At 42.6% G+C, this 24658-nt stretch overlaps 2 protein-coding genes across 4 annotated transcripts in view; both read left to right on the plus strand.

The window, feature by feature from the left end:
• LOC123516151 (acetyl-coenzyme A synthetase, cytoplasmic-like) overlaps positions 1-3741 on the plus strand; it is a 28695-nt gene extending 24954 nt beyond the window's left edge. For both annotated transcript variants that reach the window (XM_045275299.1, XM_045275300.1), the window contains one exon: positions 70-3741. In XM_045275299.1, coding sequence (XP_045131234.1) covers positions 70-275 — 206 coding nt within the window. In that variant the 3' untranslated portion in view covers positions 276-3741. The remainder of the gene's footprint in view (positions 1-69) is intronic.
• A 436-nt stretch (positions 3742-4177) lies between these two features.
• On the plus strand, positions 4178-23984 carry LOC123516153 (alpha-crystallin B chain-like). 2 transcript variants are annotated; one of them, XM_045275304.1, is made up of 4 exons: positions 4178-4483; positions 22370-22471; positions 22781-22949; positions 23186-23984. In XM_045275304.1, exons 1-4 carry the CDS (start codon positions 4299-4301, stop codon positions 23381-23383), a joined length of 654 nt encoding a protein of 217 aa, XP_045131239.1. In that variant the 5' UTR covers positions 4178-4298; the 3' UTR covers positions 23384-23984. The 2 variants fall into 2 exon arrangements, with proteins under 2 accessions (XP_045131239.1, XP_045131240.1); XM_045275305.1 differs by lacking the exon at positions 22370-22471 and having other exon boundaries at positions 4189-4483.
• The last annotated feature ends 674 nt before the right edge of the window (positions 23985-24658 follow it).

A 24658-nucleotide genomic window follows, 5' to 3' on the forward strand; every position in this document is an offset into this window, starting at 1 on the left:
GTTCTTGTCCTCAAGTAATCGTTGAGTTCTAAAATCCCGATATCACTCCATTTATATTTTTAATTGCAGTTCGATCTAAGATTGGAGCATTTGCCTCACCAGACTTTATTCAGCTTGCACCAGGTCTACCCAAGACTAGGTCTGGTAAAATTATGAGGAGAGTGCTGCGCAAGATAGCAGTTGGAGATAAGGACTTTGGGGATATCTCTACATTGGCTGATCCAAGTATTGTTGAAAAGCTTTTTGAACTTAGACCCAAGGAGAGCAAAAAGTAGATTGTCAGACAATAGACACTGTCTGAGATTGATTTATATTTTGAGTATAATTTGTATTGAATTGCAGGGTACTTCAAATATTTTGTCATTTTTGTTTGGTGAAATTGAATAGAGTAATCAAACAATTGTCAATGTTTGTCAAATCATGTAATACTCTACCAACATATCCCGTATGCAACACCAGTGTTCTAAGCCACATTGAATGGGGCTTGCTGGTGTTCTCAGTGGGCTAAAGTTCTCACAACTAAAGGTTCCGTGATACCAGATAGGTACCATGTAAGTTAAGTATCTGTTGTGGTTGTGGAAATAGTTTACTTTTCTTGTGGGGGTCTTTAATTAACAGTATTCTTCAGTCAGTTTGAAATTTTGTACAGGTGTTTTAGACAAACATTTCATTGATGCTGTCTTGGAATTGCGGCAGCTGTTTATCATTCCTTTCTTTTATAGTGTTGAATGTCATATGATGACATCATTGAAATAAAGTTATTTTTATATTTTGATGTTTTATCTTGTTCACTTTACTATTATAATACTGCTAATTTGCTTTTATTGTTTACTTTGATGACAGTTACGGAAATGAACAATGACTCAAATGTGACTCCTACATACATAATGAATTATCATTAATGGATATAAAATATATCATGTTGCCTTCATCTACACATACTTTCCCTGTGTGGAAAGTAAGTTTGGGTGAGTGTTCCTAGAAATATAGATTCTGTTATGGCCTTCCTGAAGATGTCTCTCTCAGGTTTAAAGTGAGTGTGGGATCTTGGTGGAACAAGCCCGTCCAGAGGCAGCAACAGAAATAAATGAACTGGGTACTGAAGAACTAATCAATGGGACAACTCTGTCCAATTTTGAGGTGGCAGGTAGTGACAGTTGATATGTAAGAAAAGACATGAGATGAGACCCTGAGCCAAGATCTAAAAAGGTAAAGAAAATGAAGAAATTACACAAGAATGTAGTTTGGTGAGCTGCCACATTGACTGAAATTAGCCTATATACAGTAAGCATGAAGCTTGACTTTCAGTGATGGTGATAATGAACAATGGTACTTACAAATGGATTTCACTGGGGTAAAACTTTACTATCAAGTTCATGCCCTAATGAAAATATGTAATATTCAAAATTATACAAGTAATGATCTTAAGTTAGTGAAAAATACTTATTATTTTCTTCAATACTTATTTGTTTTGTAAATGGTATAATGAGACCAAAGTATCTTCTCAGATATGGAATTGATCAATATTACTTTAACTGCTGCATAACTAGTTCATCAAGGAGTCTTGGCTTTAAAGGCATGATTGCTAAGAGCAAGTAGTTTCCCTGTGTCATAGGACTACATGAAAACTTTACAATTTAGTTTTCTTTTTAGAGTTTTATTGTTGAGAACAGAACTGAGATGATGTTGACAGGTTCACTGAAAAATGTCCTCTATGACTGAAGTATCAAATTGCAAATGCATATTGAAAATAAAACTGATCTTAGAGCACTGCCCTGTAGACAAAAATGACAAGACTATTTATTATTTCTAGAAACACAATTAAGTCTTATACAAATATCAAAATTAACCCACATAAACTATACTTTGTGAGCTTTGTGTTATGTTGGGAGTTGTTACAAAGTTGTAATGAGTCTAGTCACAGTGAAAGTGGCCAGGATCAATAGTATTTTCTATTGAATACATTAAAGAAAAATATTTTGGCTATGCAAATTTCTTTTACTTTTCTTTTATAATGCCTTACAATCTATAATGACCACCAGTATTTGTAAAATGTTGACTCAATTGATTCCTGCTACCTTAACTGTTTTATGAAATGAATGAGCTCAAAATAAGATACTACTTGTATATGATACTAATGTGAGATCAGTGAGGTGTGAGCCACTTTCCACTCTAGTCATGTCCTTTTTGGAAAAGTAGCAATGATAATTTCTGCATAAAAGACAAACCATGATAATACATAAATCTAATACATAAATCTTATGAACGTGTGAGGTGTGATATATGAATTAAGGGCAAGAAATTTATTGAAATGTTCACTAAAGTGTACTTCTTTTGCCTGAGAATTGTCTGGTTGTCTATCAAATGTTTATGAAGAATTATTGTTCTAGGTATTGTTGAAGTTATTGAATGAAACTACTTGTTAAATGTTATGTTATGCCTGATATGTTAGTCACTGTTGCTAAAGGTCCTGTGACAAAGTGTTTTGTTCTTAAAAGGTTTTGAACATAGTAATTGATATCTTATAAAAAAATGTTGAATGATATTGGTGTGGGAAGAAAATATTCTGAAATAAAAAAGGAGAAAAATCCTTCAAATTTTCAGAAGAGTGAAAAAGAGCAACAGCATGACATAGTGACATAACAAATTCAATGGTTAATCTCTAATTGTCAGTCTTGTGATCTGCACTTTTGCCTCCCAAAGTGTGTATGTACACAGCAGCAGCTTCTAGCTTGTGAAAAGTCATGTGACCTGTCTTGGTATGCTGGTATTGCACAGTATACAGAATCTGGATACTTATTTAATTTCCACTATCATGTCCAGAAATTGGTATTATACTATCGGAATGAAGATGGTTTTCATTTAGATTTTTGTAGAGCATGTGATTGTTTTTGTCACAGGATTGTGTTTCTTGGCATTAAAGTCTAAATGAATAGAAGAATCAATCTTTGATTTGGTACTATGACATTGTATTAGAAATCAGGACAGAGAACATATTATACGGTGATGTAAGGCAAAGTGATACTTATGCATGTGACCATATCATTTTGTTGGGTTAAGAGCTTCCTTGTTAGAACTGGCTTTAAACTGCATACAACAAAGATTAATGTTTTATGTGCAATGACTAAGTAAAGAGAGAGGAAGAAATAAGTGAACAGTGCACATTTTGGGAGGTTAGCCAGTAGGGACCTGCACTCAATAGAAAAACAAAATGGACTGAAGAAAAAGAGAATTTGTGTAAGTGTTGTAGAAATATGTATTTATTGAATGGCTCTAACTGTACTGAAATATTTTTTGCACATTGAAGTTAGATTTGCACTGTAGAATAATATCATAGCTGAGATGTGTGGATGGGGATTCAATCATTTTATTTCGCAAGCAGAAATTAGTTGTCTTATTCGTAGTAAACAATATCAGATGTAAATTTGGTTAACCAATGTCTAAATATTTGTGGGTTTGGCTGTGTTTATTTGAAAGGTATTTAAGTAAAAACTACATAATTTAGAATGTTTTGAGTACATTTTTTGTTAAGGGATATGACCTGTACTTGGAACTGAATAAGTCTACTAGTTACAGTGGAAGAAAATCCAACATATCATTTATACTGAATGTTATTTCTCACATTCCAGTGTCTTGCTTCTGATTTTTTTTATATACTACATGGATTACTATGTACTTTTTTATTTATTATTTTTCTTAATTTTTTTGAAATTAAATAAGAGTGAATCAGAATGTGTATGATATGGTCTTTCTCTCTACCTTTATCTTTACATCATGTGTTTCAAGGTAACTATTAACCAAGCAATTTTAAAGTATAATCTGCTAGTTCACCTTTGTGTCGCCTTGAGAAATCAAATCTTCCTATTTCAAGTATGAGTGATCTTTTGCAGCAGAATAAAGATAAATAAATAAGATAAATGGAAAAAAAAAAAAAAACCAAACAAGACTACGGACATTTATCACTATTGTTGAGACGAAACACACGTGATGGATGTATGTGAGAAACAGGAGAGGTGAAAGGCATGCGAAATTATCATCAAGAGAACATACTCGAACATTGGCAACCGAGTGGCGTTAGTTGCCATCCTGAGGGGGCGGCGTCTGGGTGGTGGTGGTGGTGGAGGAGGCGGGGGTGGCGGTGAGGGGCGCGGCGCGGCGCTGGCCTGCCTCCGCCTTCCTCCCCACTCCGCTCTAGCGCTCCCCACGTCAGTCTGCCAGGAGCATCCGAGCTGGGTGGAGAAGCAGCACGTTACACTTGTGACTATCTTAGCGTTCTACCTCCACTACACGAAAGCACAATGGAAGGCTTCAAGCACATCCCTGTCAAGCTCGGGGACTTCAGTGTTATCGACCAGGAATTCAACTCCATCCGTGAGAGGTTTGATTCAGAAATGAAGAAGATGGAAGATGAAATGTCTCGCTTCCGAAATGAACTGATGAACCGAGAGTCTACTCTCTTCCAGCGCTCCATGCTTACTTCCAGGTAATGGCATTTGTTTCCATGTATTACTTGGATCTCTTACCATTCTTGAAACACCAAGGGTTGAGTTGACATGATTTACTAAGCGTGACAGGGATTGGAGGAATGCCGGGGTCTGTTCCCTGTTTTGTTAGACCGCCCATGCCCGGGGAGGCGGCGTGGTGGGATGGGCATGGGTAACTGAACATGGAAGGGAGGGGAGGCTGGGGGAAGGATTCGGGTGGATGCCTTGCCATCACAGTCATGTCTTATGGTTTGCCTGACCCTGGAAAACTAAAGTGGTGTTTACAACACAAGGATTGGAAATTTTATGACATTCTGTGAAAGATGTTGGATGCTGTGCATGTGCATGAGGATGTAGTGTTCGGCCAGCTATTGTTATTTTCGTAAGTCCTGTACTATAACCAGCGATAGGCTACATTTTGCTGTCTGGAGAGGTACCTGACGACACCAGGAGCATGGACAGTGTATAAGTGTGACATTTCTAGCCGATGTAACATTAGCCGAGGTACGACGAGTATACCACTGGGGACAGCTGTCTTGCATTACCGTGAAGTGGGAACGTGGAAGTGTTGCTGACGAAGGGACTACTGTGCGTGTCTGTTTCATGGTATGAGAACAAGAGCTTTAACAAGGTCACAGGAGACGAGTTTCTATAGAATTCCATCGGAAGGTGTTTTGGTGATAAAAGTGTGTATAGGTAGATTTTATTTCCCTCGTTACAAACCCGAGGTTTTTTTTCGTTTTTTTGGGTCAAAAAAAAAAAAAAAAAAAACGGCCGCGGGATAAGTTGCCTCAAGGAAATTTCTGTTGTCTGAGGCATGGCCCTCAGTAACGGCCGCCCAGTAACGGTTATCCTGTTCATGCAGTAGCCTCTTTAACCAGCAGCCTCCACAGCTACCAATAGTACCCCGCCACTTTAACAACTGAGTATAGTGAGTATACTATTTGATTGTAATTTTGCGTCGTTCTCTCTCTCTCTCTCTCTCTCTCTCTCTCTCTCTCTCTCTCTCTCTCTCTCTCTCTCTCTCTCTCTCTCTCAGAATAATGTGAACATTATCCATGTGTTAATCCTCTTGCCCACTTAGGTTGAGCGACCCATTCTGCAGAAGAAATGCAATACCTAACCACATATATTTATGAGAGACAGCTAATCCTTACCGTAATAATAGACACCACCGAAACTTCTAGAAACACTATTCCCTAGTCACATTACATAATAAAAGTATGAATTGGTAACATAAGTTGCTTGTTAGTAACGTGTGAGTGGCTGGAGGAGAGGCGGTGGCGGTTGCGTCACTTTCTATATTTATAGTTTATTGTTTTACTTTTATTTACTTCCTTGTTTTGTCATTATTATGTACGCCGTATTGTTTTCACTATTTATATTCAAGCTGTAAAATCAATGGCTGTATTCCTGCGATAACTTCCGTCTCAGCTTTGTTTCCGAAGGCTGTGGAGAACTTCACCGATAAGGAACGTTTTACATGCCTTACATGAAAATTTGAATATATAGAACAGAAAACCGAATGTTGTTTTGTTTTATATCATGTACTGTACATTTTTCGTTATGATTGAAATGGAAGATGTTTTGAATATTGAATATTTTTACTTCCTGTAACAACAATGTTATGCGTCACAAGGTAATTGCATCCTCAAAGAATAATGATCATTCTCGCTTTTCTCTGTAGGAATTTAGGTTTAAGTAAAGAGCTTTTCCTATTCACCGTTCCTTAGCAGCATTTTTTTTTTTTTTTTCATGAAATTCCTGCGTGACCCGCCTCGATGAGGCAACGGCAGCTCCTGTAGGGCTTGTTACACGCACCTAGTTGTGGGTCGATGGGTCCGCGGGGTGACCCATCTGTGGCTCCTCACTGTCAGAGATGAATAGTATTTTGGTCATTATCAAATTCTTGGGTTACGGTGAATAATACTTCGTTGATTACTGGAGTCTTGTATTAAAAGGTTAATATGAATTCTTGCATTGCGAATCCTTGGGTTTCTTGATGATTATCTGGGTTAATAATAACATTCATTACAAAATTAGTCTGTTTTATTGCACATGGATGCACTCCACAAGGTTAAAGATAAACCGTCATTGAATTAAGAGGGATAATGGTGCTGGTGTTCCACTGTTTCTAAGTGGAGAGATAAAAGAGGAAAGCGGGAAGAAGCCCCTTAAAATGTGACATGGAGGGCGTCAAGAAGTCCGTGCATGGGTGACGCCCTTCGTCTCTTCGTGGTCGGGTGCCGCCCTTTCCCGCGGTGCCACGAGGGAGGAACCGGGATGATGGCCTTCTTGGTACACTCCCTTAATCTCTAGTCATGCACCGCTGCCCTTACCCAACCAGGGCCCAGTAAGAACCCTTACACCATGGCCTTTTTGTGCCCCCTTCTCGTTTCCTTTCCTTCCTCTCCCATTCCTCTTTACCCTGTCAGCGGAAGGTTGTCCTACTTAGCTCACGTTTTTGTGAAATTTTTCCGCCCTTAACTCTCTCTCTCTCTCTCTCTCTCTCTCTCTCTCTCTCTCTCTCTCTCTCTCTCTCTCTCTCTCTCTCTCTCTCTCTCTCTCTCTCTCTCTCAGTAATAGTTTTCTTCGAGTTGGTTATGTCCTGTAATCCACTAAGATAATCAATACCGCCTTAGCACTCGCCACATTTCACATGCATAACCTACTCTCGTTCCTTCCCCCACGCCCCCCCAGGCACACTTCAGCCCCTTCATTCCTTTAGTTACAAGGCTCCTGCTCCTCCTCGACCTCCCCTACTCCCGGCCCTCACTATCCCTCTAGACACCATCAGCTTCAAAGACATCACATTGCTAACTGACTGACGAACGTAACTACTGAGGTACTGTACCTTATATTTGGCACGTGTCACCTAGTTTACAAGTACCAGACACCCTTCAGTTTGACGTTAGTAAGGGTGGTGTTAGAGTGTAGGAGTGTAGAAGAGTAGTGTTGTCGCTTGAGGGGTGGGTGTAGAGATGTGGGATGTGCATAGAAGAGTTTAGTGGTGTGACGATAGTAAGGACAGGAGCATCGTCCCAACAGCTGCCTCCTGTCACAACTCGTTTAGATTTTAAAGGGGTTAGTTTTGCCACGTGTTCCTGGTTTAGGAAGTGTGTTGGGGCGCACGCACACGCACGCACGCACGCACACACACACACACACACACACACACACACACACACACACACACACACACACACACACACACACACACATAAGCTCAGTGGTTAGAGCGCTGGCTTCACAAGCCAGAGGACCGGGGTTCGATTCCCGGCCGGGTGGAGATATTTGTGTGTGTCTCCTTTCACGTGTAGCCCCTGTTCACCTAGCAGTTAGTAGGTACGGGATGTAAATCGAGAAGTTGTGACCTTGTTGTCTCGGTGTGTGGTGTGTGCCTGGTCTCAGGCCTATCCGAAGATCGGAAATAATGAGCTCTGAGCTCGTTCCGTAGGGTAACGTCTGGCTGTCTCGTCAGAGACTGCAGCAGATTAAACAGTGAAACACCCGGTAGCTCAGTGGTTAGAGCGCTGGCTTCACAAGCCAGAGGACCGGGGTTCGATTCCCCGGCCGGGTGGAGATATTTGTGTGTGTCTCCTTTCACGTGTAGCCCCTGTTCACCTAGCAGTGAGTAGGTACAGGATGTAAATCGAGTTGTGACCTTGTTGTCCCGGTGTGTGGTGTGTGCCTGGTCTCAGGCCTATCCGAAGATCGGAAATAATGAGCTCTGAGCTCGTTCCGTAGGGTAACGTCTGGCTGTGTCGTCAGAGACTGCAGCAGATCAAACAGTGAAACATACACACACACACACACACACACGGAGTTTAGGAATTGGGTTTATGGTCTTGTTTTTATTTTCAATCATTGCTAGTGGATTATGGTGACGAGGAGGATAAAAAAGAAAGGTGAGAAATAGTAGGAGGAAGATTAGAAAGATGAAAAAGAGAATGGACAACGGAGACCATATAAAAATAAAAACCACACACACACACACACTGTGACTCAGCATTAAAGAGCCTAGTGCAGAGTGCAAGTTTGTCATCTTATTTTTATCTTTAGTTAATTTTTATTTCGTAATGTTTTTGCCGTACGCCGTCGAGACAGGTATCAAGTGAGTGAAAGGGGCAAGGGCGTGCCATTGTTGCCGTTACTAGCAGGTGAGATAATGATGCCAAGAAGGGATAACGATTTTTAGATCAATGATAGTAAGAGTGATGATGACGTCAACACTAATGATAAAAGGAGGGAGAGTACTGCGTTTATATGGTTACGATTTGCGCGTTTTTGGCAACGACCACCGCTACCTTCGCCGCATCTCACCAGAATATTTTTCCTATCATCACCATCACTTCCACCACCATCAACCGCCCGCCACGGAGTATTTAGGACAAAGAAGTGGATGTAGGGGATGGAGATCTTGTTATTTTTTCTATTATTCATAGTCTGTAGCGTGAGGCCGAGCGACTCCCACCGAATACATATGTGGTGGTTTGTACGATGGGTTGTCCCGTTCTAGAAAGATTTGTTATTTAGATACATTAGATACATTAACTGCAAGACGCCACCAGGCCTGTAATACACATGAACCATACATACTTATTTCCACCTATTATCCTTACTGTAAAGATGATTTTTTTTTCAGTTTCTTGATTTTCTACCAATATTTTCATGTAACATTGTACCTGTTGTCTCATCCCTCAGTTTTTATGTATTAGTTTTTATACCAGCATCTGTTTGTTCGTTTGGAAAGGTTAATCTGCTACAGGTGTTTCTAACGGGAGCACTGGAGCAGTTGAAAGAACAATTGCATGTGTATATAATCGCCCCATCTATATTTGCATAGGCAGATATGGATGTTTTCATTTGTGTTGCCGCGATAAGGTGCCACTCAGTGTCTGAAATGTATTTGTTTGGTAAACTGGACTTGAGAAGCAATCACGCACGAGTGAGAGAAGGATCAGAATGATCTCATCTTACACACACACACACACACACACACACACACACACACACACACACACACACACACACACACACACACACACGTCAGTCAGTCAGTCAGCCAGCAGAGGGCGTGCTTCCGTGCTTTCGTCATCGCACCATAAAACAAAAATTAACCAACTTTCTCTTACTTGCAGAACCGTGTTTCCGTTTTCTTTCCGCTCATGTTTTTAACTCATGATAGTTTTAAATTTCGCGTGGGTCTGAGGCTGCCGGTGTCGCAGTGGAAGTGGTTTGCTTGGGTATACTAAGTTTCGAACCTTTCCTTCTGGCCAGCACACACAAACAGCATGCGTCGGTAAACACGGATGCTCGCAGGCACTCAGACGGGCGGGCCTAGATAGTGGCGCCGGGGCCTGGCTGGTGGTGAGGGATGGGTGGGTGGGAGGTACGGGAGTAAACCAGCCAACAGGTCCATCACAGCTGTTGAGTCTGGCCCGTTGCCTCGTTCCTTTCCAATAAGAGAACGAGACGGGGAGTGGTGAGTTGTGGGGAAGGACACCGGCATTACATCACTTAATTAAGTGTTTGTTTATTTATTTGATTGATACTAAATGGTTAAGGTCTTAATGGTGGAACTTCATATGCGATTGTTTATAGTTTAGTGCATTTTCATTTTTTTTTTTTTTTGTTGTACGCTATAAAAATGGCACATTATCGTAATTAGCGATTCAACAATGTCTGTAAATTGATGTAGCTTTGAGTGTTGCTATTTATGGTTCCTCGATCTCACCGCTGTTCTATGGGACCAATGCTTTGACAAAGGTATTATTTATAACTTGACCTTGACAATCTGACACCTCGGTAAGGCATCATGATCTTCCTGTCCACCACACCTGCCAGCGCGAGGCCCCATCCCTGTCCAGCTCAGCTCTTGACGGCCCCTTGTTATCCCCTTAGGAGATGCTTGAGTGGCCTGTAGTATCGTCTCCCTATTCTGGCACGGTGACACGAGGCAGGACAAGGAGGTGTACTTGCGTGTGCAGTGGTAAACCCTGCCTAGTGACAAGACTTCCTATTTCTTCCCTCTTATTTTTTGGTGTTATTTCTCATGCCCTTTGAAATTACTACGAATAACAAGTGGCGTGAGTCGTATGTCCCCTTCCTTACCCCATCCTCTCTTTACTGTCCTCCACCTCTTGTTCTACCATGTCACTCGTGCCCTCACACACGCCCCTTGCTCCCCCTGTATTGTCTCTGCCGTGAAGAGCACTTAGGGCTTCTCACTGTTTGTTGTTGTTTAAAGGACGTCCAAATTTCACCTCTGACACCACACAGTGTCCATGTTTTAGGTGCGCCGTATTTTATTTGATTTCTTTAAACCTGTTCTCCGTCATCCGTTTCTTCTCTTTTATATTTCTTCGAGGAGTCTCTGTCGGTGTTCGCGTGCCTCGTACTCTCACCACTGACGGATTCCAACATCGATACCTCCTCTTACCCACTTCCTCCTATCGACACATCCTCGGTGAACCTACACTGCACCAGCTTGTTTTCTGCCCCGGAAGCACTAGTGTCGACTAAAAGTGGCGATGATGGTGAAAATAAAATTTCTTAGAGTGCTTTCGATGTTTGACACTCAAGCCATTTCCGTCCGGTCAGTGTACATAACGTAGGATGTAAAAATAGAAGAGTGTACACATACTACGTTTGATAGTGCCTTGTTTAGAGCTGAATTAGCCTAACATTGCATACTGTTGCCCAGTTCTTATGCCACTGTTTTCTTTATCTTGGGTGTCTGAGTGCTGGTGCTGCACGGTTCATGCATAATGTATTGAAATGCAAACACAGTCTCGGACGGCTTTGCAGGAACTGGAAGGGCTTGTGATTGTATTATGAAAAGATTAAACCAGTGTTGTTGTAAGAAGGAAGTGAGGAGGGAATGTAGATATTCTTGTCTTGTCTTCTTGTCTTTTCTTATATTGCAGGGGACTGTCATGTTTCTAGAAGTGGTGAAGTTTGGATCTTGTGTCTACGTGAGTATACACGGACTCTTAAAGACCAAACCACAGCTGAATAGGTTTCTCGAGGTGACGAAGGTTTGTTCCTATGTCTACTGAGTTTGCAGGGACTAGGAGTGCGTGTATAAGTATTTGACTAGCCCAGTGCTAACCCGAGGAGGAATTAGGTGCGGAGGGATAATGTAGGGATTCTTGTGCAGTCTATACTCATAACATACCTGGGCACGCATCGCCGGGACTGACAGCTTTGCAAAAGAGGCGACGGTTGGTCCGTGTCATCACGAGCATGCACAGTCCCAGCGGTCGTGGAGTGCGGCTCAAGGTTGCAGGTAACAAGGCCCCTGGTGGTGGTGGTGGTGGTGGTGGTGTTGGTGTTGGTGTTGCGTCATCTTGCACCTGACTTGGCCTGATGCCCGCCCGTCCTCATCTTTCCCGAAGACGCCCACACCTTCCCTCAATCCGGTCGTCATCTTTGTTTATTTGTCCTTTAGTTTAGTTGCTCATTGTTGGAATACCTTTTATGCGCAGCGTTTAGGAATGTGGCCCCGCCTGTGTCACGCCCAAATGAACGTGCCCACGCCCACCTACCTATCCTCGTAAGACTTGGACGTATATGTACAAGTTTAGTTCTTTCTGTGTGTGTTTTTTTTTTTTTTTTATACTTTAGACGTCACATATATTTTTTTCAACTCCACATTCCAACATTATTAATTTCCTCTCTTGAAGTTCCGTAGGACGTCACCACTTTTTCTTTCTTTTACTACGAAGCCTTTAAAGGAATGGCTTCGCGGACATTCTTTCCATGAACAGGTTGTGCAAGGTATGAGTCACACCTGGCGGAGGAGCGGAGGTAATGGGAATGGAGGAGGAGGAGGAGGAGGAGGAGGAGGAGGAGGAGGAGGAGGAGGAGGAGAAGAAGAAGAAGAAGAAGAAGAAGAAGAAGAAGAAGAAGAGGAAGAAGAGGAAGAAGAAGAAGAAGAAGAAGAGGAGGGGGTAGTGGTGGTGGTGAAGCTCCTTCCGGCACAACTTGAGTTAGAAAAGTGCGGAGATGCTTTTGACATTGTATTATTTCTGTGGCATTTGGTTCAGTCTTTGGGTGTAAACATCTAGGAAGGCGTTGGCTGCTGGCTGTCTTGAAGGGAAATGAATTGTTGAGTGACTTTTTGTTCCACTGAGGCGTGTGTGGCAAGGTGTGACATTCTTGTTGCTATATTCTTCACTTGGCATGGCTCTTCAGGTGAACTTGAGATTACTCTTAAGGTGAACTGCTTTGATTGTGGATAGTTATATGGATTCAGATGTGGCTTCTGGTGGCAGTGCTGAAGAGTCAGTCGTAGCTAGTTTTTTAATCAGTCTTAGGTTAGAAAGGTTAGGTTACGAGGTGGTGCTAGGATAGGTTAGATTAGTAAGGTGGGATTAGGATACGTTACGGAGGTGGAGTTGTATTAGGTAATAGGTTAGATTAAGTTGGGTTAGGATGGATGAGATAACTTGGTCTATTTCCGTTCAATCCATCTCAGAACTTGCTTGGGTGACTGGTTTGAGGTGATACGAGTATTCCTCCCATCCTTCGTGGTGCATGTGGTGCGCCGCTTGCCTGCCTCCCGAAGGACATTCCTTGCATAATCGTATGTGATGATCTTGAATACTTAGGCGCTCCGTCTCCACCGCTTTCAACAGACTCCAATGTTTAATATAGGATTTTCCAAGGATGTTTTCGTGATTCTAGTGATACATTAAGAAGATAAATATTTGCGTTATCAATAGGAGAAACACCCACAAGAACCCGACTATTCATGCCTGTGGTCTTTGAAAACAGTCGTGATAAGAGAACAAAGCGTGTAAGAATACTGGCCATGATGGTACATGTACATGTCTAATACGATTACCCAAAATCATTCCAAAGTGGGAGCCTTGACGCACGTCCTGAGCGAAGCCGATTTGAAGCATGACTCAATTGGGAATGAATCACGCCTGCAGAGGAGGTGGACGAAGGTGACTCACTCCGCCAGACAAGTGGAGGAGGGACTTTCGGTTCTGCCGTGGACCCAAGATAATCATTCCATAAGTGCGTATAAAGGCTTCTCCCAAATGCATCTCCTTAAGGGGGAACACTGGATTCTGATTATTGCGTTACTGCAAGGAATCGTGACACTATATTATGAAACACTATACACTATGCACGCACCTCCACTAACATCAAAAAGACTCGAATTGAAGTGACACAGATTTTTAAAGAGTATTTTCATGATTTTTAGTGATAGGTTAACAAGATTTTTACATTATTAACAGGTGAAACACACTTGCGAACCCGGCTAATCATCGCTGTGTCCTTAGTAAATAGTCGTGGTGAGAGAGAGAGAGAGAGAGAGAGAGCGAGAGCGGAGGGTTTCTGAAATACGGGCCCTGCATGGAGTTACGATCGGGCTGTAGTTGTAGGAAAGGCTTGAGTACTGGGTAAAATATAGATCTCTCTCTAGCACCTACATTACAAAAATTACCCGGACTTCAGCGCCACCAGAGGATGTCGTCACTTCTACTTTTCACTTTTTTTTTTTTCTGATCACTTCCTATTCTCTTTTAACCTCCTTTCCATTCACCAACAACCAGCAAACCAATTAATGCAAGATTAGGAATAAAGATCTACCTACCTTCCTTCCTTCTCCTCCTCGTATCCTTTTAACTTGCATGCATTCTTTCCCTCTTCCCCCTCTGCGGAGTGACGTGATGCATGACAGTGAGTAATGGCCGTGGTAGTGCACGTGCGCAGGGTGAGGTGGTGAGGACGGCGATTGTGTCGAGTTCAGAGAGAGAGAGAGAGAGAGAGAGTAGGAGTAAACTTCTTATTACTGAAATCTTTTGAGAGCGAGTTACTTACGCCATTTTCGGATACACGAAGTAGAAATCAGTGATGAGCTTTGGCACACTCTCTCTCTCTCTCTCTCTCTCTCTCTCTCTCTCTCTCTCTCTCTCTCTAGCACACCAAAACAATTACACTACTTAATCCCTAGTAGTGTTGGAGCCGATGCGTGACCGCCTCTGCGTGTTGGCTGCACTGTTCCACATGTAGCCAGTTAATCTTGTACATGGTAAATTCTGCTGGAGATCCACGCCTCCCCTCTACTTGCTCGGTGTGTGCCCACCTGCCAGTCGTGTATTTCGAGCCAAAGCTATAGGTGGAAGGAGGAAGTGGGTGGATGGTGTGTAGGTGGTGCGGAATATTCAGAGAGAGAGAGAGAGAGAGAGAGAGAGAGAGAGAGAGAGAGAGAGAGAGAGAGAGGCGCGTATTCTAAACGCTCTGGTCTCCCACCAAGTCTATCTTTAAAAGCTACAGATATGGTCAGCCGTGTTCTCATGAGTGTTTTTCTTGTTTATTATTGTAGAATACTGAAGTATGTTACTAGAACCGTTAAAACTTCCTCAAAACCAGCTTAACTCCTATAAGAGCCTTGCAAATTTTGTGGTGAGAGAGAGCAAAGTATTTCAGAATACGTGCCAGAGAAATTATCTCCCGTCTCGCACAGTGGCTGTCAGACATCATCCTGCATGGAGTGAATGACGTAGGGTAGCCAGGCATCAGTCTTCTAAAGGATCAGGTTGCCATATGATCCTTTCCCAGGTGAAGGGGCCATCACGTCGCGGCAGCAAGGGGCGGGCCTCCCTCCTATCATGCTGATTGTCAAGGTCAGAGCCGCCACTGCCTCCCAATGGGTGCTGCCAAGGTAGATATTTTAGGCTCAGGTCGCCACTGCTTGTCGACGCTCCAGGAATCGTATTCCCGGTTTTTTGGCCTGGCTTAGGGAGTGGAAAGAGGAAGCTTGCATGGGAACTGGCTAACGAAAAGTCGTCCAGCTCAAACCCACATTTTGAAACATTTCTGCGCCGCAGAAGTGACAAGTTTTTAAGGCCGTTTTTTTTTTTGGGGTGGGGGTGATTTTGGTAATGGGTTAGCGAGATTTTCACGTTTTCAACAGGATAATTACTCTTGGGAATCACACTAATAATCTGACTTAAAAAAAACGTAGTGGCGAGGTAGCAAAGCGTTTCTTGACCACTTCTGCATGCTTGTGTGGAAACAACAACTTCGGTGGCGTGAAAACCTGAAAGCTTCGTATAAAACCTTATGTAACGTGGAAACTAACTATTTGGTTATCATCAGAGTTGTTCTTCGTACACACCTTTGACCTTGAGCAAAGGTGCAATCAATCAAACACCGGACTCGCTTTGTGTAGAAGGTCAGTGGTGCCCGCCGGGGATATCCAGGCGTCCCCAGGTACACCAGGGTAATAATGAGCCCCTCTTAAGGCATCCTCAGCCTCCTTATCTTTCTGGGAGCCTCGGAGAACAAAAAAGTGTGTGTGTGTGTGTGTGTGTGTGTGTGTGTGTGTGTGTGTGTGTGTGTGTGTGTGTGTGTGTGTGTGTGTGATGAACAGACAGCCTCGCCTTTGATAACTAATGCACGAAATTACCACTTTTCGTGATCCAGACACTTTCTTCCGATTGCTGGTGGACGGCTGGTGTCAGGTTAGTGGGGCGCGGAAGAATGGAAGGGGTGTGCGACGCTTGAAGAAGAAAGAACCTATGTAGAGCAGAGTAAAGCAGAGCAGGACACATTTAGTACTCCTTTTCGTGTGTGTAGAAAGCTGTAACCCCACCCGTACACCCTCCCATATACGGACGGCTTCCCTCCCTCACCAGCACACACCTACGTCCACTCACACCCACGTAATGTATTCCAGTCACACCCACGTACCCATACAGCTATTAAGATCCCACGTGCACACGCCCATACTAACGTTCGTGCGTAGACTTGCGCGCGCACACACACACACACACACACACACACACACCGCATAGTGTAGTGGTTAGCACGCTCGACTCACAATCGAAAGGGCCGGGTTCGAGTCCCGGAGGCAGTGAGGCAAATGGGCAAGCCTCTTAATGTATAGCCCCTGTTCACCTAGCAGTAAATAGATACGGGATGTAACTCGAGGGGTTGTGGCCTCGCTTTCCCGGTGTGTGGAGTGTATTGTGGTCTCAATCCTACCCGAAGACCGGTCTATGAGCTCTGACCTCGCTCCGTAATGGGGAAGACTGGCTGGGTGACCAGCAGGCGACCGAGGTGAATCACACGCACACCGCGTAGTGCAGTGGTTAGCACGCTCGGCTCACAACCGAAAAGGCCCGGGTTCGAGTCCCGGGCGCGGCGAGGCAAATGGGCAAGCTTCTTAATGTGTAGCCCCTGTTCACCTAGCAGCAAGTAGGTACGGGATGTAACACAAGGGGTTGTGGCCTCGCTTTCCCGGTGTGTGGAGTGTGTTGTGGTCTCAGTCCTACCCGAAGATCGGTCTATGAGCTCTGAGCTGGCTCCGTAATGGGAAGGCTGGCTGGGTGACCAGCAGACGACAGTGGTGAATTACACACACACACACACACTATTTCACATGCGACAAATTTGGGAGTTAGTTAAGTTCCCTCAAGGCCTCCATGCCTTCCTTAGCTGCCCCTCCACGCCGGCCTTCTGCCCCAGGGCTCCGCAAGGCACAGAAACCAAACAAATGAACCGTTTTGGGGGTCGGCGTGGCAGGTAAACAGTGAGTCACCCTCCCTTTGTGTCAGCCTCAGGGCTTCTGGTAGGGTGCATGACAACTGGTAGGGTTGGTTTAGTATAGGACTGGGTAGGTAGGGGGTTTGAATACCTTATTTGAGACGAAAAGGACATCAACAGCGTGTCTTGGTCATCCTTGCGTCACCTTCAATCTTTGTGTGTTTGTGGGGCGGGAGGTAGAGGGGGCGTGCGGTCAGCCTGTTTGCTTTTCACTAGACCCAGAACCTCTTCCCACCTCCCCCTTCTTCACCGCCGCCACCCAACAGACTTCACTGCTTCCTCCCTCCAAAAATTTCTCGAAAATACCCGTCTCCATTGTTTCTGCTGGTCTTTGTCCAGATATTTTGTATTTATCGTATATCGCGTATCCCGGGAGATGAAAGGATGCCTTGTGCGGTGTTTGTGGGTCGTGGTTCGTGGACAAAGCTTCCTTGGGTCGTGGGGTGAGCTGTGCCGTGGGTGGTGGCGAGGGACAGCGTGGAAATGTTTGTGGTGTTCACGGGACAGTTGGGGTATTGATCTTCCTTCCTCTGGGGGACTGTCCGTCGACTTTACCGCCTTTTCTTGAGTACGTAGATAGTAGCGTGTAGGAATACTGACTTTTCTTGCGTAGTAATACTGGTGTGTGAGTGGAGCAGGAGCTGGACGTGGAGAAGGTATATTTTGGTTTGTATGTATTGATCAGCCAAGTTACACTTCTACGTATGTACTAAAAACGGTAGCCTTTCTTGCAAAGCCTCCTTTCAACCATTGCCATAAAAAAGGGCAAGACTAGACGTGGTGTGGCTGTATTTTTGTGTACACGTATTGATCATCAGCATTGTCGTACATCATTCAACATGTCACAGTATCACTTCTACATTAAAAAAAAAACTATTAAAGTGGCCTCCCGTCCTCGTGGTCTCGCCTGCCAATGGGGTAATGCATGCTCCGGGGAAGGAACCTCGCAGACGGGTGGTGGGCAGGAAACTTAATATAGAAAGGTCTGACTCATAATGGTGGGTGTTAGTTTTCACAAATAATAGCGACCCACTGAATGCGAAAGTAGGACTGGAGGAGGAGTGAGTGTTGGGAGGTGCGGAGGAGATTAGGAAGGCAGTGGGCTGGAGAAGCTAATTTTACGCGGCCTGCCAAGGAAGGGGAGAAGGGAAAGTGGCGTGGAAACCTTGGATATATTGACAGGGTTGTATAACGATAAGAAGGCAGAATTGTTTAAGGATTTGTCTGCAGTCACGAGCGACACACACACACACTTTTTCCTCTTCCTTCTAAATATTGTGTAATACGTTAATAGTTCGCTCAGTGTCGCTCAGAGTGAATGGCTCGGCAGTCATAAGAAATGGTGAAAGCTGAATTCTGGACATTAAAGGGAACTTCACAGGTCACCACAAACGCAGATTTTGACACGTGAATTCCGGACATGTTCGAGAAAATCCTGAATTATAGCCGCTATTCACGTTATGGTTACCACGTTCATTGCTTGGCAAGGTCCTGCGGTCGCGTAGCAGGTAACCCGGGTCCTGGATGGAGTTGTGGATGAGGCGATGAAGTGCATTGTTCTCCCGAGTTTTGTCTGAAGATAATAGGATCCCTCCTGTTATTGGCCCTCGAACATTAGGACATCCCATCCCAGGGCACGTCCCTTTTGAGCCACACATGCACGCACACTTGAAAATCACACACACACACACACACACACACACACACACACACACATTTTGTGTATTATTCATTCATCTCGTTATGTATGTTTTCGTTTTTTTTTCGTTTATTATTCGTCGTAAATAAGGAGAAGGAAGAAACTTGACATCTCCAGTTATTTCCTACTCTCCCCTTTCACCTTCATCGAAGAAAGAAAAAAACAAAACCCTTTAGCTCAGAATCAGGAAGCGTTTTCAGATAAATTTTCGCTTAAATCTCTCACCTCCCTACTCCTATATATCTCTGCCACTCTCCGTAGGCGTTATCACAGCGTCACTTATCTCCAGTGAACCCTTCTGCATGGGCCTGGGCGGGTGTTGGCAAGCAAGTGTGGGAGTGGATGACTGAGAGGCGAGTGCTGAGTGGGAGGAAACGAAAGGGTGAGGGAGGCATGGCGTGCAGTGTTGGAGGGGTCGATGTGTGTCACCTTTGTTGTTATTGTTTTTGGTGCGTCGCAGTTTGGCTTCGTATTTTGTATGTTTTCTTTGCATATGTTATTCCTCGCAGAGTTTTGTGCTTTTACTGGTTATTGGTCTGTAGTGCAGTAGGTATTCTAAAGTAGATATTTCGTTTGGTATTTGTTAATTACTCTTTGTTATCAGCCAGACATTTCTTGTTGATATTGTGTGGTTCGTATCTAATAGTCCTATATTAAAGAATAGTAACAACAACAAAACTTAGCCAGTCCTAAACATATTTGGAGGCGGAATAAGGAAATCATGAACGGTTTGGACAAGTTAAAGATAAACTGGCAATGCTTTGCAGCGACAACACAGATTTGGAGACACCCAAGCGAATATTTTTACAACTGTTGGAAAACAATGACTGGTGTTGACATACTTAAAGAAAAAGCAAACCTCGTGTGTGTGTGTGTGTGTGTGTGTGTGTGTGTGTGACTCAAGCAGGCTGGCATGACGGGTGTAACTCAAGCACCAGGCAAGGAACAGCAGTCTGTCTGACTGTCAACTTGCCTGGCGGTCTCGCTCGTCTCCTTTCACCCCACCAACTCCCGCACCTCGCCTGCCGCCATAAACACTTCACCATTCTTGCACTCCATCTAGCCGTCTGGGATTTTAATAGAAGGTTCTCTCGTACATCACACACCGCCGCTGGATGTTGCCGTTTTGGGGAGTTAAATGAGCAGTGGTGCTAAGATGGGTTTGGACGCGCGTGATAAAGACTTGTCTGATGAGCTGCGTGCTGGACTGCCGTCACTCGTGTCTGGGACTGTCAGGGATAATCTATAGAGTTCACTGACCTGCGTTAACCCCTCTCTCTCTCTCTCTCTCTCTCTCTCTCTCTCTCTCTCTCTCTCGAGTAATTAAATGCTTTCTCATTCAAAATTCCGATTATGTCAATTTCTCACCTATTATTATCCAAGGATTTTAATAAACCTTATTTGTAGACAGTGAGTTAAATTTCATCAGCTATTCGAGTGGAGGTTACCATCATTATTTAACCTCAGAAAGCAAGTGTTGAAATTAAACGGAGCATGCTGACGTAATGAAGTAGGATTCGATACATTCCCGTTCAGTGATTGTGTAGGGAAAGAAAAAAAAAAAAACCCTTTTGGACTGTCTCGTCAATAGTGTTTCTGGTACTCGGATAATGGACTACTCGTTGGATGAATGACAATGATGTAATTAGCCCGTTTTTCCGTCGAGGGAGGGAGGGACGGAGGGAGAGGAAGTTGCAGGTTGGGTAAGAGGAAATTCGCAGCTGATTTCTCGTTTCGTATGAGGAACATGTCGGCAGTGATGGAGGCGAGTATGGATAGTCTAAATCGGTTCGTGGAGGGGTTAGGAGATGAAGAGGGAGGGATAAGGAGTGGAGGGGTGGATGGGGGAAGTGGATGCCAGACCCTGAAAGGTTGTTAGTTGGCACCTCGCCAGCCTGTTGCCACTCCACCCCCTATCCCATACCTCCCATGGCCATCCCTCAGATACATGCACCGCGACCTTCACAGTGATGCATTAATTCAGTTTTCAATATCTTCATCCCTTGTCGCCACTGTGATCTTTGAAGAAACCTCCCCTTGCCAGCAGTACTCTAACTCCCTTCCCCTCTGCCAGCTACGGCCTTGCCAGCATCAGTTACTGTATTTTCCTCGTCCAATAATGTTATATCCAGGTGGTACTTTCCTCATCTACGCATTACTGTATTTTACCAAACGATACTTTCCCTTCTCCCCAACCTATACTGAACTACTGCATTGATTAAAGTGTTCTCACCACGCAATAAATTATACCCGCATGCTTGCTGTGCTTAATGTGTTGACCAAAATAGTGATAATGATGCAGGAAGTGCCACGTAGTTCACGACCATTTGACTCTTGGCACTGTATTTGGCTGGCAGCACCACTATACACGTCCCTGTCAGGCGTTGGGTGTCATGAGGATTGTGTGTTGTTTATAGTTAAAAGCCACTCCAAATAAACGGTAAATTCACTGGAATCAATATTATTTGGATTGGATTTATTTTAACTGCTGTAGCGTTTATTCAAGGCTGGAAGTGGAAGGTTAACCTGGATTATTATTATTATTATTATTATTATTACTGGAGAAGAGAAACACAGGAGTAGGGAAGTGAGTTTATTCTCATGAAGAATCAGCGAAACTAGTCGGGAATAAACTCACCTCCCTACACTTGTGTTTCTCTTCACCTCCTCCTCCAACTTGTCTGAATGTCTGAACATTTATTATTATTTTAGACTAACAACAATTACCTTAAGCTGCTGCTCTTAATCTTTGGGGGGACTGGCATAGTTTTTTTTTTTTTTTTCTCTCATGTATCTCACTTTTTGGCTGGTTTCCCCACACACAAATATTGTACAAAACATTTTAATGTGTATTTTTTTCTTTTTCTTTAAAATATGGTGAAAAATTAGTTTCACTGGTAGGCAAACCATTCATTGCAACATCTACTTCTTAGTGTGATTATCATAAACCCTGTACTAGTGACTTTGGTAGTACATGTACACTATTGCACTTTTCAGATTATGAAGAAATAGTATAATGTATGCTGCTGAGTGGCAGTATTTCTAAAAATAAAGACATCATTTGAAATAAGTCTCTCTCTCTCTCTCCAGTGCTTTAACAATCACTGTTAGGAAATACCCACATGAAGTTGTTTAATGCATACTTAGATGGGAAATGCTGTGCATATGGTACAGTAATTAGGTAAATTGTATTATATAATTATATATAAAGCAACAAACTAATGTCTCATGGTCATAATACAGTATTCTCTTATGTATAGAACTATTAGCACTAGAGATGGTACTGTACCAGACAACACTTGAATGCACAGTTGTATTGATTAATGTACTAGTTCACCCTCTAACCGACCCTCTCTTGGATCTTTTTCTTACATGCTGCATTGCTTCTGCCCTGCACTCTTGGCTGGGTGATGGTGCACTGGTAATGAACACTCATGGGCTGAATTGGTCTGTGGATTGATGTTGATGTTATTTATTTGTTCCTTTCTTATAATTGTCATATACTATGCATAACGTCTCTTAATTTGTATAATACAACCTGCTGCATCATACATAATGATATTCTTATTGCCAATCCCCTCAATGCTTATTTGGATTCCCTGGGGGACTTAGCCAGGGCGGAGGTGTTTAGCAACAGCACTCACCGTCGCGAGACTCGGGTGACAGGAAAAGACGGTAACACAGTGGTTTCAAGTGAGACTGAGTCTGTCTCCTCCAGGTGATTTTCCCCTTCAATGTTCTCAATCTTGCTGCAGTGTGCCATAGCAATGGTTCTAGCACAAGAAACAAACTTGTATAATAATACGAATTGTCTAAGTTACCACAGTAAATGTACGTTCTGCCTAGCATAGTCTGTGCTTTCTGTCAGTAGCTCACTCTTCATGCATTGTGATGGTAAAGAAAATGTATACTAGTATTAATATTAAGTATTGTATGAAGATTGTAGTTATTTAAAGCTGCCAATTTGAAGCATAATTCATTAATCAATTCATTATTAATTTATTTTTTTATGCTCTTTTTTTTACAGCCAACAGGACCAGGCTTCATCTAACCAAGGTTCAGGATCATGGCTGGAGGGTATGAACTCTCCTCTTATCCAGCAAGATGGTGATTGCAAGCAGCTTAAACTGCGATTTGATGTGAGCCAGTACAAGCCCGAAGAAATTGTTGTCAAAACTGTTGACAACAAACTTTTGGTATGTAGCACAACAATGTAGCATCACTTTTTTTTTTTTAACTCTTTATACCAGTGTATCAAACTTAAAGGAAGAATCATTAAAATGAAAAGTAAGCCAAGACAAGCACAGAGCAACCAGTTTAAATGTGTATTGAGTCTGCCTACTATTGCTTTCAAATCATTAATTAGCTCTGGATGGTGATTCTGTATCACTTGTTTATTTTTTGTTACCAATGCTTTTTTAATCTTCAACAGGTTCATGCCAAACACGAGGAGAAAAGTGACAGCAGATCTGTTTACCGTGAATACAATAGAGAATTTTTGCTTCCCAAAGGCACCAATCCTGAACTCATCAAGTCCTCCCTCTCTAAAGATGGAGTGTTGACTGTGGAATCTCCTCTGCCAGCCATTGCTGGAAATGATGAGAAAGTCATTCCCATTGCTCAGAACTAAGTTATTTATTTTTTAAGTATTGCATTACCAAAATCTTCACCATCATAAATTCACAGATTTTTTTTTTACTGCCAGCATTATATATCATAGCCTTGGTTTTTAACTTGAGATCTAAAATGTTTTCAAGATGCCTTAAGTATATTGGAACAATGCTTATCATATTTTTTATACTCTCAATGCTATAGTTGTACTGGCAACTTTATAGACAATAATGTAGCCACATTTATAATAGTTGGTGATGTTAGGTAACATTTTATGCTCGTTTGCTTTACTGTCTTGCCAATGCATATTGTATTTTACATTGGACAGTAAGTGTAAGTTTTAAGAGAATACAGAATTTGTCATTAAAGTTATCAGAAAATATAGTATTGGACAAGCACAAAATGTCACTAAAAAATTCTTATTCTTTTGACTAGGATCCTGAAAAGTTTCCTCTACAAACATTTTTCAAATTAAATATATCAGATAAACATGTTTCCTAGCACTGTTGTAGTCTAACTCTATTGTGTCTGGTGCAACACCTTGCACACAGCTCATATGAGAAATAAATTTATCAACATCTACAAGTTTGTTACAGGAATACATCATAAATCAACCCAAAGTCTTTGTTGATAACCATCTGTAGTAATGAACATTTAGGAACTTTCTGAAAGATCCTGTTTGCGATATGTATGGTATTTCCAAAAACAACAGTCTAGCAGTGTGTTGGATTGAGGGCTGTGTTCTCACTCCTTGCAGGTCTACAGGAAATGCAAGTAAAGGCACTACATATCCATAAATATAGGTTTAATTGGCAGATATTTTCTCAGAGCACAAGCTGTGGGACTGCACCTTCATGTGAATTACTACAGGATATTTTTAGAGTTGAATTTGTAATACTTATATAAACATTAAGAGTTAAGTATGTACTGTTGGAAGTAGTAATTCAGCAGACTATAGCACCAATATTAATTCTCCCACAGTAGCAAACCAAGTAGGGACAAGAGTGCCATGCCATCCCTTAGAAATAATAAGCTCTTGTTTCATCTAAGAACAGAACACTTCATTTCGACAATAAAACATGTATGCATACCATGAGTGCCTCTTACATGCTACACAATAAAAGTTCCATTTTATTAATTCAGTTAATAATAATAATAATAATAATAATAAATAAATTTTAAAAATCCTAAATTACTTTATGAATTCCAGACTAAATTATGCATTCAAATTACTATACTGTATAACATGTGCACTACGAAGTTTCATATACCACAATCAATAAGGGACTAAGCC

The sequence above is a fragment of the Portunus trituberculatus genome, chromosome 40 (assembly GCF_017591435.1).
Source record: "Portunus trituberculatus isolate SZX2019 chromosome 40, ASM1759143v1, whole genome shotgun sequence".
NCBI classification, from domain to species: domain Eukaryota; kingdom Metazoa; phylum Arthropoda; class Malacostraca; order Decapoda; family Portunidae; genus Portunus; species Portunus trituberculatus.